The 14,512-nt window shown below is 39.5% G+C and overlaps 1 protein-coding gene across 3 annotated transcripts in view; it reads left to right on the forward strand.

The window, feature by feature from the left end:
- LOC125118273 (transmembrane gamma-carboxyglutamic acid protein 1) overlaps positions 1-14,512 on the forward strand; it is a 137,151-nt gene that overhangs the window by 52,172 nt on the left and 70,467 nt on the right. For all 3 annotated transcript variants that reach the window (XM_047764551.1, XM_047764550.1, XM_047764552.1), the window contains exon 2: positions 7,722-7,770. In XM_047764551.1, coding sequence (XP_047620507.1) covers positions 7,761-7,770 — 10 coding nt within the window. In that variant the 5' untranslated portion in view covers positions 7,722-7,760. The remainder of the gene's footprint in view (positions 1-7,721; positions 7,771-14,512) is intronic.

Here is a 14,512-nt window from a genome sequence, read left to right on the forward strand (position 1 = left end):
CAGCTGCCTCTAATCCCATCCAGAGACTAAGCCCCAGCCACCAGAGGTATTAGAATCGGCTCCTCCTACCAGTGGGCAGGCACCAGCCCCTCCCATCAGGAAGCCTACAGCAAGCCCCCATACTGACTTCAGCCACAGGGGGGCATACATCAGAAGTAAGAGAGGCTACAACTCTATGATATGTAAGAAGGTCACCACACCAAAAACCTATAAAAATGAAAAGACAGAGAACTATAACTCAGATGAGGGAGAAAGGAAAAACCCCAGAAAAACAGCTAAGCCATGAGGAGATTCTCAGCCTCCAGGAAAAAGACTTTAGACTGTTGATGCTGAAGAAGATGCAAGACATTGGAAATAAACTGGAGGCAAAGATGGATAACTTACAGGAAACACTGAGCAAAGAGATACAAGATATAAAACTTAAACAAGTAGAGATGCAAAATACAATAACTGAAATAAAAAATTCACTAGAAGCAGCTAACAGCAGAATACAGGAGGCAGAACGAATAAGCGAGGTGGAGGACAGATGAGTGGAAATTACGGATGCAGAACAGAAAAGAGAAAAAAGTTTGAAAAGAAATGAAGAGAGTCTCAGAGAACTCTGGGACAATGTGAAACGCACCAACAGCCGTATTATAGGGGTGCCAGAAGGAGGAGAGAGAGAAGGGGACAGAAAAAATATTCCAAGAGATAATAGCCGAAAACTTCCCTAACATGGGGAAGGAATCACTCACTCAAATCCAGGAAGCACAACGAGTACCATACAAAATAAACCCAAGGAGGAACACCCCAAGACACATACTAATCAAACTGACCCAAATTAAAGACAAAGAGAAAATCTTGAAAGCAGCTAGGGAAAAGAAACAAATAACATACAAGGGAGCCCTGATAAGGCTATCGGCAGATTTTTCAACAGAAACTCTGCAGGCCAGAAGGGAGTGGCATGATATACTTAACGTGATGAAAGGAAAAAACCTCCAACCAAGATTACTCTACCCAGCAAGGCTCTCATTCAGATTTGAAGGAGAAATCAAAACCTTCTCAGATAAGCAAAAGCTGAGAGAATTCAGCAACACTAAACCAGCCTTACAACAAATACTAAAGGAACTTCTATAGGCAGAAAAGAACAAGAGAAGAAGGAAAGGAAAAAGAGCAGCAAAAATAAATCCAAAGTAATTAATAAAATGGCAATAAGAACATACATATGAATAATTACCTTAAATGTGAATGTACTAAACGCCCCAACCAAAAGACATAGACTGGCTGAATGGATACAAAAACAAGACCCATACATATGCTGTCTTCAAGAGACCCACTTCACTTCTAGGGACACATACAAATTGAAAGTGAGAGGATGGAAGAAAATATTTCATGCAAACGGGGATCAAAAGAAAGCTGGAGTAGCAATACTCATATCAGACAAAACAGACTTTAAAATGAATATTTTCAGGGACAAAGAAGGACATTACATAATGATCAAAGGATCAATCCAAGAAGATGTTATAACAATTTTAAATATCTACGCACCCAGCACAGGTTCACCACAATATATAATGCAACTGGTAACAACCTTAAAAGGATAAATCGACAATAACACAATCATAGTGGGGGACCTTAACACCCCACTTACAGCAATGGACAGATCAACCAGACAGAAAATCAATAAGGAAACACAGGACCTGAATGAAGCATTAAACCAGATGGACTTAATAGATATTTATAGGACATTTCATCCAAAAGCAACAGAATACACATTCTTCTCAAGTACACATGGAACATTCTCTAAGATTGACCATATCCTGGGCTACAAATCCAACCTCAGTAACTTTAAGAAAATTGAAATCATATCAAGCATCTTTTCTGACCACAACGCTATACGACTGGAAATCAACAACAAGAAAAAAACTGCAAAAAACACAAACATGTGGAGACTGAACAACATGCTACTAAACAACCAATGGATCACTGAAGAAATCAAAGAGGAAATTATAAAATACCTAGCAGCAAATGACAACGAAGATACGACACTCCAAAACCTATGGGATGCAGCAAAAGCTGTTCTAGGAGGAAAGTTTATAGTGATTGAAGCCCACCTCAGGAAACAAGAAAAAGCCCAAATAAACAAGCTAACTTTACATCTAAAGCAGCTTGAGAGAGAAGAACAGACAAGACCTAAAGTTAGTAGAAGGAAAGAAATCATAAAGATCAGAGCAGAAATCAATGAAATAGAAACAAAGAAAACCCTAGAAAAGATCAATGAAACGAAAAGCTGGTTCTTTGAAAAGATCAACAAAATTGATAAAGCCCTAGCCAGGCTTATCAAGCAAAAAAGAGAGAGGACTCAGATCAATAAAATTAGAAATGAAAAAGAAGTAACAACGGACACCACAGAAATACAAAGGATCATAAGAGACTACTATATGCAACTATATGCCAGTAAAATGGAAAACCTAGAAGAAATGGACAAATTCTTAGAAAAGTACAATCTTCCAAGACTAAACCAAGATGAAATAGAAAAGATGAATGGACCCATCACAAGAACTGAAATTGAAACTGTGATTAAAAAACTTCCAACCAACAAAAGTCCAGGACCAGATGGCTTCACAGGCGAATTCTATCAAACATTTAGAGAAGAGCTAACATCTCTTTTTCTGAAAATATTCCAAACAATTGCAGAAGAAGGGATACTGCCAAACTCATTCTATGAGGCCACCATCACCCTGGTACCAAAACCAGACAAAGACTCCACAAAAAAAGAAAACTACAGGCCAATATCACTGATGAACATCGATGCAAAAATCCTCAACAAAATACTAGCAAACCGCATCCAACAATACATTAAAAGGATTGTACACCATGATCAAGTGGGATTTATCCCAGGCATGCAAGAGTTCTTCAATACCCGCAAATCCATCAGTGTGATACACCACATTAACAAACTGAAGAATAAAAACCATATGATCCTCTCCATAGATGCAGAAAAAGCCTTTAACAAAATCCAACACCCATTTCTGATAAAAAACCCTTCAGAAAGTGGGCATAACGGGAACCTACCGCAATATGATAAAGGCCATATACGACAAACCCACAGCCAACATCATTCTCAATGGTGAAAAGCTGAAAGAATTCCCGCTGAGATCAGGAACAAGACAAGGATGTCTGCTCTCGCCACTACTCTTCAACATAGTTCTGGAAGTCCTAGCCATAGCAATCAGAGAAGTAAAAGACATAAAAGGAATCCAAATTGGAAAGGAAGAAGTAAAACTATCGCTATTTGCAGATGACATGATACTATACCTAGGGAATCCTAAAGACTCTACTAGAAAACTGTTAGAGCTCATCCACGAATATGGCAAAGTTGCAGGATACAAAATCAATACACAGAAATCGATAGCATTTCTATATACTAACAATGAAAAAGCAGAAAAGGAAATTAGGGAAGCACTCCCATTTACCATCGCATCCAAAAGAATAAAATACCTATGAGTAAACCTACCTAAAGAAACAAAAGACGTGTACTGTGAAAACTACAAGCCACTGATGAAAGAAATCAAAGATGACACAAATAGATGGAAAGACATACCATGCTCGTGGATTGGAAGAGTTAATATTATCAAAATGACTATACTACCCAAGGCAATCTACAGATTCAATGCAATCCCTATCAAATTACCAAGGACATTTTTCACAGAACTCGAACAAAATATTTTAAAGTTTGTTTGGAAGTACAACAGACCCAGAATAGCCAAAGACATCCTGAAAAAGGAACATGGAGCTGGAGGAATCAGGCTCCCGGACTTCAGACTATACTACAAAGCAACAATCATCAAAACCGCATGGTACTGGCACAAAGACAGAACTATAGATCAGTGGAACAGGAGGGAAAGCCCAGAATTAAACCCACACACCTACAGCCAACTCATCTATGACAAAGGAGGCAAGACTATACAATGGAGAAAGGACAGCTTGTTCAATAAGTGGTGCTGGGAAAACTGGACAGCCACATGGAAAAGAATGAAATTAGAACACTCCCTAACACCATACCCAAAAATAAACTCCAAATGGATTAAAGACCTAGATATAAGACCAGACACTATCAGACTCCTAGAGGAAAACATAGGCCAAACACTCTCTGGACATAAACGACAGCAACATCTTCTCAGATCCATCTATCAGAGTATTGACAATAAAAAGAAACAAATGGGACCTACTCAAACTTCAAAGTTTCTGCACAGCAAAAGAAACCCTAAACAACACAAAAAGCCAACCCACAGAATGGGAGAAAATCTTTGCAAGTGAATCGACTGACAAGGGATTCATCTCCAACATTTATAAACAACTTCTGCAGCTCCATACCAAAAAAACAAACAACCCCATCCAAAAATGGGCAGAAGATCTAAACAGACAGTTCTCCAAAGAAGACATACAGATGGCCGAGAAACACATGAAAAGATGTTCAGTGTCACTCATTATTAGAGAAATGCAAATCAAAACCATGATGAGGTACCACCTTACACCAGCCAGAATGGCCATCATCCAAAAGTCTACAAACAATAAGTGCTGGAGAGGGTATGGAGAAAAAGGAACCCTGTTACACTGTCGGTGGGATTATCAATTGGTGCAACCACTGTGGAAAGCAGTATGGAGATTCCTCAGAAATCTAAACATAGAACTACCATTTGACCCACCAATCCCACTCCTGGGCATCTATCCAGAGAAAACCACGACTTGCAAAGACACATGTACTCCAGTGTTCATTGCAGCATTCTTTTCAATAGCCAAGACATGGAAACAACCTAAATGTCCATCGACAGAGGAGTGGATCCAGAAGAGGTGGTACATATACACAATGAAATATTACTCAGCCATTAAAAAGAATGAAATACCAGCATTTTTAGCAACATGGATGGACCTAGAAACCATCATGCTAAGTGAAGTCAGCCATAAAATGAGACACCAACATCCAATGCTTTCACTGACATGTGGAATCTGAAAAAAGGACAGATGGAACTTCTTTGTAGAACAGAGGCTGACTCACAGACATTGGAAAACTTATGGTCTCCAGAGGAGACAGTTTGGAGGGTGGGGGGATGTGTTTGGGCTATGGGATGGAAATCCTGTGAAATCAAATTGTTATGATCATTATATAACTACAGATGTGATAAATTCATTTGAGTAATAAAAAAATGAAAAAAATAAAGTCAACAGCTGTTATTATATGGCTGTTTATTTCTCCTTTTATTTGTATTAGTATTTGCTTTATATATTTAGATGCTCCAGTGTTGAGTACATAAACATTTACAGTTGTTGTATGTTCTTGATGAAGTGACCCCCTTTTCATTATATAATGACCTTCTTTTTCTCTCGTGACCATATTTAGCTTAAAACCTACCTTGTCTCATGTAAGTATAGCTATCCCTGCTTTCTTTTGGTTACCATTTGCTTGGAGTATCTATTTTATGAAGTCCCTTCACTTCCTTCTATATGTGTCTTTAAAACTAAAGTGAGCCTCTTGTAGGCAGCATGTTACTGGGATCTTGTTTGTTACCCATCCAGCCTTTCTGTCTTTTTATTGGAGAATTTAATCCATGTATGTTTAAAAGAATTTTTGATAGGTATTGCCATTTTGTCCTGTTGAACTCTTCAGTCATTGTATTCTTTCTTCAGCTCTAAGATTTCTGTTTTTTATATTTATGGGTTCTATTTCTTTCTTGAACTTTTTGTTTTGTTTGCGTACTGTTCTCCTAATTTTGTTTAATTGCCTATGTGTTCTTGTAGTTTACTGAAGTTTTTTTAGGAGGATTATTCTGAATTCTTTTTTAGGCAGTTCATAGATCTTTATTTCATTAGGGTCAGTTGTTGGAGCTTTATTAGTTTCATTTGGTGGTGTCACATTTACCTGTTTCTTCATGATCCTTGAATACCTTGCATTGATATCTGTGCATTTCTCCTCCAGACTTTTCCTTTTCTTCTGGTAGGGAAAGACCTTCACTAGTCATGACAGCTTGAGGCTGTTAGACAGGTCAGCTGGTAGCCTCCACAGTCATCAAGTCTTGTTATTGGGGTCTCTAGTTGGGTGAGAACATTGTCTATGCTCTGAGATTGCGTGGATGCCACTAGCTAGGCTCCACGTTTAAGCAGAACCGCTGTGTGACCATCTCCCTATTTGGGTGGGGCTCCTAGTTTTGCTCAGCAGTCAGATGGGACCACTAGCTGAGTTCTGCAGTCACCTCCTGTTCAGTAAAGCCCCAGGCTGCGTTCATGGGTAGGGTGGTGCCAGTGGTTGGATTCCATGATTGAGTAGGGCTGTGGGTTGGGTTCAGCAATCACCCCTTGTTGTGTGCGGTCTCAGACTGTGCTCCACAACCAAGTGGTACCACTGGCTGGATTTTGTGTTTAGAACTGCCAGCTGAGCTCCCTAGCCAGAAGGGGCCTGGATCAGCTATGCACATGGCCAGAGCTGCTGGCAGGGATCTTTGCTCAGGTGCTGCTGTGAGCAGGAGTGCCCTCTGCCAGAACCTGAGCACTGTTTGCTATGAGCCCCACCCCCTTCTCCATCTCTGATCCCCAATAGTCAAGGCCAGCAGATTCCTCCGATGATCTCCATTAGGCAAGACCTGAGTGGGCCCCCTGGGAAGTGTCCCATATGCTGGGGGAGCTGAATGTCTGCCTTGGACTCTCTTCCCACTATAGAATCCATATCGCCCAACTCACCCCCCCAGAGAGGATGGCGATGTGGTCAGAGTGTATCCAGTCCTCTTATCCTAATGTTCTTCTTCTCTGTCACTGCTGTCCAGCAGGGTGCTTCAGCCTTACCCCCAGGTTTTAGCATCTTCACAATGGAGTCTTTCGTATAGATAGTTGCTGGTTGGTCTTCTTATGAGGGAGAGTGAAGTTGGGAATGATCTATGTCATCTTTGGCATCACTCTCCTCTATATGCTTGGTTTCTATATTCCTTAACCTAGTGATAAATTATGCCTTATAATTTTGCCTCTCTGGTACTTACATTGGGAATGTAGCAGATGAACAATAAATGGGTGGTAGTTCTATGATTAAACCCTGTAAGAAAATGAAGCACTGCGGTATAAATTAGCTTCTGTGTATATATTTTCACAAAGAAACAGAATTGTTATTCCTGCATGCACACCCGCATTTGCAATATGTGGTTTTTTCCTCCAGATTTCTGTTCTCAGTAGTTCGTGGTTATTGATTCATACCATTTATTGGTAATAACTGCAGGCTGCTTTGCCAGAGGGATGATTTGATTAGAGATACTGCTGTTGACACCATTCAGGAAAATGTTGCACTATAAAGGGTATTGGATTTGTCACAGAGAGACATTGAAGAGAAACCAGCAGTAGGCAAACTAATAATATGCTAGCCTCGTTATTAAAATGAAGCCTTTCGGCATTTCAGTCCATGATTTTTGCTGATACCACTGCCTTCCTAAGAAATAAGCATGTGACCAATTTGATGATTTTTATTTGGCAAGGTCAGAAACTAATGCCAGATAAACAAGGTCATAGTAAGTTGATATAAAGCCCGTGCTTCCAGAATACTATGCTTCTGTTCTCTGAGGTTAGATATCTCTTTGTAATGGAGAAAACACTTATGTAAGGGGAGCAAGATTGGAATGCACTAAAACGAAATGCTCGTGTTGAGCACATTCGCTTTAATGGAGCTTGAATCTGACTGTGTGGATGTGCTTTGTTTTGTACAGAGTCATCATCCCAGGACCTGCTGGAGACCACAAGAAAACATGGGGAGAAGTAAGTTTCTCTTTGCTTTTAAATAATTAAGATTCTGTCCACAGTAATCCATAATATCTAGGAAATGAGATTTGCAACTCCAGAGTTTGTGTGTGTGTGTAGACACCTAAATTGTATTTCTGGTTAATGTTGGAAAGGTTTTGTCTGAAGCAGGGCTGTGCAGCGAGAGACAAATGGATCACATGTTGTTCAGTGGAAAGGGTCTCTTTGCCCCCTACTCTTTTCTGTACGTCTCCCAGTACAGGGAGAGAAGGCTCAAACTTGATATTGTACAGACCTGCCCTAATCCCAACTTCTTTACAACTCTCAGCAAAGTTACTCATGCTGCTAATGGCTTCTAAGCCTTGTTGCTAACAATGTCTACAAAAAATACAATCACACTATGCAACCGGTGATAGTAATAAAACATCCATCTATGAACTTGACTTATAAGTGGCTTTGGTTGCCCCTAAAATGTTAAAGTCTGCCATTAAGAACCATTAGATGAATTCTCATCGTTTATTTTTTCTTTCTCATAAGACTGTTTCAGAGGTAGTGGACAATAGACAAATTTAAGGCCATTTCTTTGTTAAGTTGTTAACAACCAACCACTGCAGTGACTTCCTAAATAATTCTAATCAGCATAGATAAAATCAACTATAAAATCTGATGCTCTGAAGGACCTCAGAGGAAGACTTGGTGTTGTGGAGTATAAAGAAAAGAGCCCTGGACATAGAGTCAGAGGCCTGAATTCAAGTTTTACCTCTGCTAACTTTTTTTTTTTTTTTGTCTTTGTCTTGTAGGGCCGCACCAGCAGCATATGGAGGTTCCCAGGCTAGGGGTCAAATCGGAGCTGCAGCTACTGGCCTACACCACAGTCACAGCAACACGGGATCTGAGCCGTGTCTGTGACCTACACCACAGCTCACAGCAATGCCGGATCCCTAACCCACTGAGCGAGGCCAGGGATTGAACCTGCATCTTCATGGATGCTAGTCGGGTTCAGCAGCCACTGAGCCACGATGGGAACTCCAACCTCTGCTGTCTTGATCAAGTTCTCGTGTTCCCCTAAACTTGTTTGTTCATCTCTGAGGTGTGATTAATAACCTGCAGTATTAGCCTCAGGAAACAGTGGTTGGCCTAATGTGATAATGCATATGCAAGGACGTTGAGAACTCTAAAGTATAATGGAAGAATGCAGTGGTATCTGCTCATTGCCGTCCTTATTAAATAAGTATATCTTTATTGGTTCATTAGTTAAAATGAAGTTATTTGATCAGATGCCTCCGTAGGGAGCATGGGACTAGGGTTGTGCAAATGACAGTGTTTCCTTAGGTTTCCTGCTCCAGGCATCTTGCTGACCCCATGTCATTATGGGCCCTGGGTAGGCAGCCCCAAGGATTATGGACAGAAAATATCTCCCCCAAAACACATGAAAAGAGGTGCAACATCACTCATTATTAGAGAAATGCAAAACAAAACCATGATGAGGTACCACCTTACACCAGCCAGAATGGCCATCATCCAAAAGTCTACAAAGAATAAGAGCTGGAGAGAGTGTGGAGAAAAAGGAACCCTAGTACACTGTGGGTGGGATTGTACATTGGTGCAACCACTGTGGAAAACAGTGTGGAGATTCCTCAGAAAACTAAACATAGAACTACCATTTGATCCAGCAATCCCACTCCTGGGCATCTATCCAGAGAAAACCATGACTTGCAAAGACACATGTAGTCCAGTGTTCATTGCAGCACTATTTACAATAGCCAAGACATGGAAACAACCTAAATGTCCATCGACAGAGGAGTGGATCAAGAAGGTGTGGTACATATACACAATGCAATATTACTCAGCCATTAAAAGGAACGAAATACCAGCATTTTTAGCAGCATGGATGGAGCTATAAATTATCATGCTAAGTGAAGTCAGTCAGACAATGACACGCCAACATCACATGCTTTCACTGACATGTGGAATCTGAAAAAAGGACAGGCTGAACTTCTTTGCAGAACAGATGCTGACTCACAGACTTTGAAAAACGTATGGCTTCCAAAGGAGACCCTCTGGGAGGTGGGGGGATGTGTTTGGGATATGGGATGGAAATCCTATAAAATTGGATTGTGATGATCATTGTACAAGTACAAATGTAATAAATTCATTGAGTAATAAAAAGAAAGAAAATTATCTTCCTGAACCTCAATGAGTCAGCTTTAGTGGGTTTTCTCTGGAGCGTCGCCAGGGATTCTGGATCTCTCCCAACCTTCACAAAAGATACGAATCTCTGATAGTTTAGAAATTTTTGAAAAGTGAATAAATTCTTGGAGTTCCTGTCATGGCTCAGTGGAAACAAATCTGACTAGCATCTATGAGGACACAGGTTCTATTTCTGGCCTTGCTCAGTGGGTTAAGGATCTGGTGTTAGCATGAGCTGTGGTGTAGGTCACATACATGGCTTGGTTCCTGCATTGCTGTGGCTGTGGTGTAGGCCGGCAGCTACAGCTCCGATTCAGCCCCTAGCCTGGGGACCTCCATGTGCTTTGGGTGTGGACCTAAAAAGATCCTCCCCCCCCCCAGAAAAAGTGAACAAGTTCTTTAAAAAACCAAAGTTATAAGATTAATCCATGCCATGTCCTAACTCCAAGTCGCTTGTCAACGGAAGTTTCCAAAGCAACTCATCATGGTTTGGTCCTCACCTTCTTTCAAGCTTCATGTGGATTTGGAGAACGTTCTGATTATTGGGTTTCATCATGGCCATATGGCAAAGAGAGCTGCACCGAGACAGGACAGCACATTCCTTCTTGTTTCTGTTCTTCCTTTTCAGAATGGTCATCAGATCATTAGCAAGGAGGTCATTTGGTGCTTACTTGAAATGGTGCCCCAGCAAGTTATTTGTTTAAATGGTCAGGCAATTCATAGAGTTCTTGCTAAAGGACAGGGCATGGTAATCTGCAAAGATGGGCATGTTTCCAACCTGGAGAGAAGAGCAGTGCTTCAAAAAAAATGCTGTTTTTACAAACATACAGAAACTTGTATTAGCAGCGTTTTGACTGCATTGAGCACTTTGAAAACATCCTTAACATCCCAAATCTCAAAGAATCTGTCCTTTACGCTCTAAGCCTTACTTAGTTTGTCTGATTATACTTGTTAATTGCTGACACTGTTAAGGGGAAAAAAGATGCCTGTGTGCTCTTTTTTTTTTCTTTTCTGGCAGTGTACAATGAAGTTCTTAATGGATTTGGCAAAGGCTCTCACAAACATAGCTCAAATGTGTTATACAAAGGGACAGCAGAGGAAAATACCATGAAGACATGGCACTAGCCTCATTAATTAAGGAGGCATGAAAACAAAGAACACAGCTGGGAAACAATACAGTATGGGTACAAATTAAATGAAGGTGAATTCCTTTCAGGATTCTTTGATATTAGATGAATAAATTATTTATAAATATGTGTAGAGGCATCCGTCTTTTGTTTATGTGGCATAAAAAAATTTCATGAAGTCTTAAAAATGGTACAGGGAATAAGAACAGACTTGGGTATTTAATTTCTCATTAGGCCATTGACTATATGTGAGTTCTGAGCTGTGGCTTTGTATTTAAGACTCTTAAGAATATATAATTATTTTGATATTAACAAGTGTAGAGCATTTCATAACTCAGAGGTATTTCTCTTTCATTATCTTATTTTAGCTATAAGAGAACCCTATGATGTAAATAGGGATTATTAGTTTCATTTTATGTTTTATAAAACTGAGGGTCATAAGACAAAATCTTATCCAGGGTCCACAGTTTATAAATGAAGAGTCAGAAGGCAAACCTGGGTCTCTTTATGTCATATCCAGTTTTAATTTTCTTCCAATAAATTGAATTCTCAGTACCTTAGTCGTCAGTAGTATATAAGGTTGATTAAAACCTTAGGAGCTGTCTGATGCTGTGAAAGGTATGGGAGAAGATATTTTCTAAGAACTACCGTGATATTCACATATTTCTCACAGCCTGGGGGAGTGGGCAGATAGGCAAAGAGAGATGGCTCAGTGTTCATGACCATGTATGGTGACAGCTGAAACACATGTTTCTCTGCTAGTGGAGTGCCTCAGATGTCAAAGCCCTCTGAGCAGTGGTGGTCCATGGCTGCGGTAATTCAAAGGCAGCAGCACTGATGGGCACTCATCAAGCTAGATAACCAGATAATTCAGCTCAGAAGCTTGCTGTACACAACCCACAAGGGGAGGCACCAAAACTTCTGCGGTGAAAATCACCCTTCCTGATCGATGGGTTTCTGTCTTTGTGGTTTTTGTTAAAACAAAGAATATAATACAGTGGGGAACACCAGAAAAGTATGAGACAAGGGGAGAAGGTGTTAACAACAACAACAAAAAAGAACAGCTTGTATAAATAATATTATGCGTAAGATATTAGAGAATTAACATTTTTCACAAAGAAGAGAATGTGAGGATTTTACAAATGTGTATATATAGGCTCACCAAATCTTATGTACGTAATACTAGGGAGTATTTATCTGTAATTTTCAGATGGAAATTAAAACTTTATTCTACCTTTTCATCCGCCTCCCATAACTGGTATATTCACAATAAAATGACAGAAGTCTCAGTATTCTACAAAACAGTTTCTTGGGAGTTTTCTTGCTGAAAAATTTGAGGGTGTTTTGTTTTGGGTTTGTTTTTTTTTTTTTGGTTACAGTGTTTGAGTAGAATTTGATTTTTTAATTGTACCTATTTTCCATCTGATTTTTTTCTATGTCAGAGCACACTTCTCTTACTGCATGTTTTAAGTGCTGTAATAGCAATTTATGGTATTTATTAGTCTAATACGCAGCTATTGATAGCTAATTGCACCTTAAAACAAAACTTCTGGAAGAAATTCATTATGTTTTCTCAATAGCAAACAACAGGGTGTTTCTACTTCTCTTTTACAAAATAGGACTAATATTTAGCCATAAATCTTTAAACAGATTAATTTTGCCTTGTCTAGAAGACAGTATCTGGAATAGCTGAATGATAGCAGGTCTTATGTGTGGAAAATAATTATAATAAAAATCTAAAGATACCTTAGCATTTTTCCTGTTTCTCCTCTTTCAGTATTTAGTCTTTGGAAGTAACTTTTACCTAGCCTGGAAGGAAATCCCAGGTCTCTAAGTTCTTCCTCTGAAAAGTCAGTTGCCTTCTTCATTTTCCATACTTAATGGTAACATGCCCTTGATGTCCTAGTATACATGACCATATTGTCGTGCTTTAGAGAAGCAATGACAGTCTACCAGTTAGTCTTTTTATTATCATGAAAACATAGCAGCATCATTCCTTTGGGTCCCTGGATGTGCTTGGTTCCTTTTGTTCAAAGAACCCAAATATGTCCCCTCTACTTAATAAGACGTAATGGAAGGAAAGATGATTTATAGATACCACAGTAAATTCCTAAGCTCTTTGATTCACTGCCCAGCCGAGGCAAATCCTAAACTTTAATTTTGAGGTATAGCTTCATATTTTGAAACAGGGAGCAAGTGTGCAAACTGACAAACCTTATAAAGTGACTATCTGATAATGTAGTGCCTGATTTTATTTGACAGCTCCCTGGTTTGTAGTTCAAGTGAATGCACACATTCAAAGACAATTATTTTATTTTCTGGCCTGTATTAAGTTTGAGAGTCTCTCTGTTACGGGAGCATGTTCATGCCTCTGCAGTTTAGATGATGTCACCAATTTATTGGAAAACCTTGTCTATCTTCATAATTTTATAACAGTAAAACAAATCTGTTTGGGGCTGACAACAGCCATTATTTTTTCCTGGCAAGCCTTTCCCTTCAGAAAAAAAAAAAAAAAAGAGCTAACTAAGGGTCAGGCCACTTTCTTTTTTTAAAACTCATTATAGTACTTGATCCTTTTTGTCTTTGATTCAGTCTTCTCCTAATCAAGAAGAACATGACGTCGATACATAAGTTTGGAATGGTTTCTTAACCTTAGCACTATTGACATTTTTTTTTGTTAATTTGAAGCAAAATACATAACGTAGGCGAAACAACTCACATAACATGGAATTGACCATTTCAAAGTGTACAGTTCAGTGGCATTTCGTACATTCACAATGTTGCGCAACTGTCTAGTGACAAAACATTTTCATCACCTCCAAGGGAGACTGTAAGCAGTCGTTCTCTATTTTTCCGTCTCGCCAGACCCTGGAAATCTGTGATCTCATTTCTCTCTCTATGGATTTACCGATGCTGGATAGTTGATATAAATGGAATAATGAAATATATTTTCTTTTAGTCCCTTTAGTGTCAGGCTTTTTTTCACTTAGCGTAATGTTTTTTAGGTGTATTCATGTCGTATTTGTAGCTTATTCCTTTTTTATAGCTCTGTGTATGCGTATGGTACATGTTGATCATCCATTCATCAGTTAATGGACATTTGGGTTGTTTCTTCTCTTTGGCTGTTGTAACCTAGTGCTGCTGTGAACCTTGAGGTATCTATTCACAGTTCTTTGGGGGCATGTATGTAGCAGTGACTATTGACATTTGGGGCCAGATAAGTCTGTGTTGCTGGGGGGCTGTCTGTGCATTATTGTAAGATGTCTAGCAGCATCTTTGGCCTCTCCCTCCTAGTCACCAGGAGCACCTACCCCTCCAAGTTGTCACAACCAAAACTGTGTCCAGACACTGCCGAAAGCTCCCTGGGGTGCAAAATAGCCCGCAGTTGAAAACCACTGATTGAGACTAAAGAAAAGGACATCTTTAGAGATAAGATGTAATTA

This window comes from Phacochoerus africanus, chromosome X (assembly GCF_016906955.1).
Source record: "Phacochoerus africanus isolate WHEZ1 chromosome X, ROS_Pafr_v1, whole genome shotgun sequence".
NCBI classification, from domain to species: Eukaryota; Metazoa; Chordata; class Mammalia; order Artiodactyla; family Suidae; genus Phacochoerus; species Phacochoerus africanus.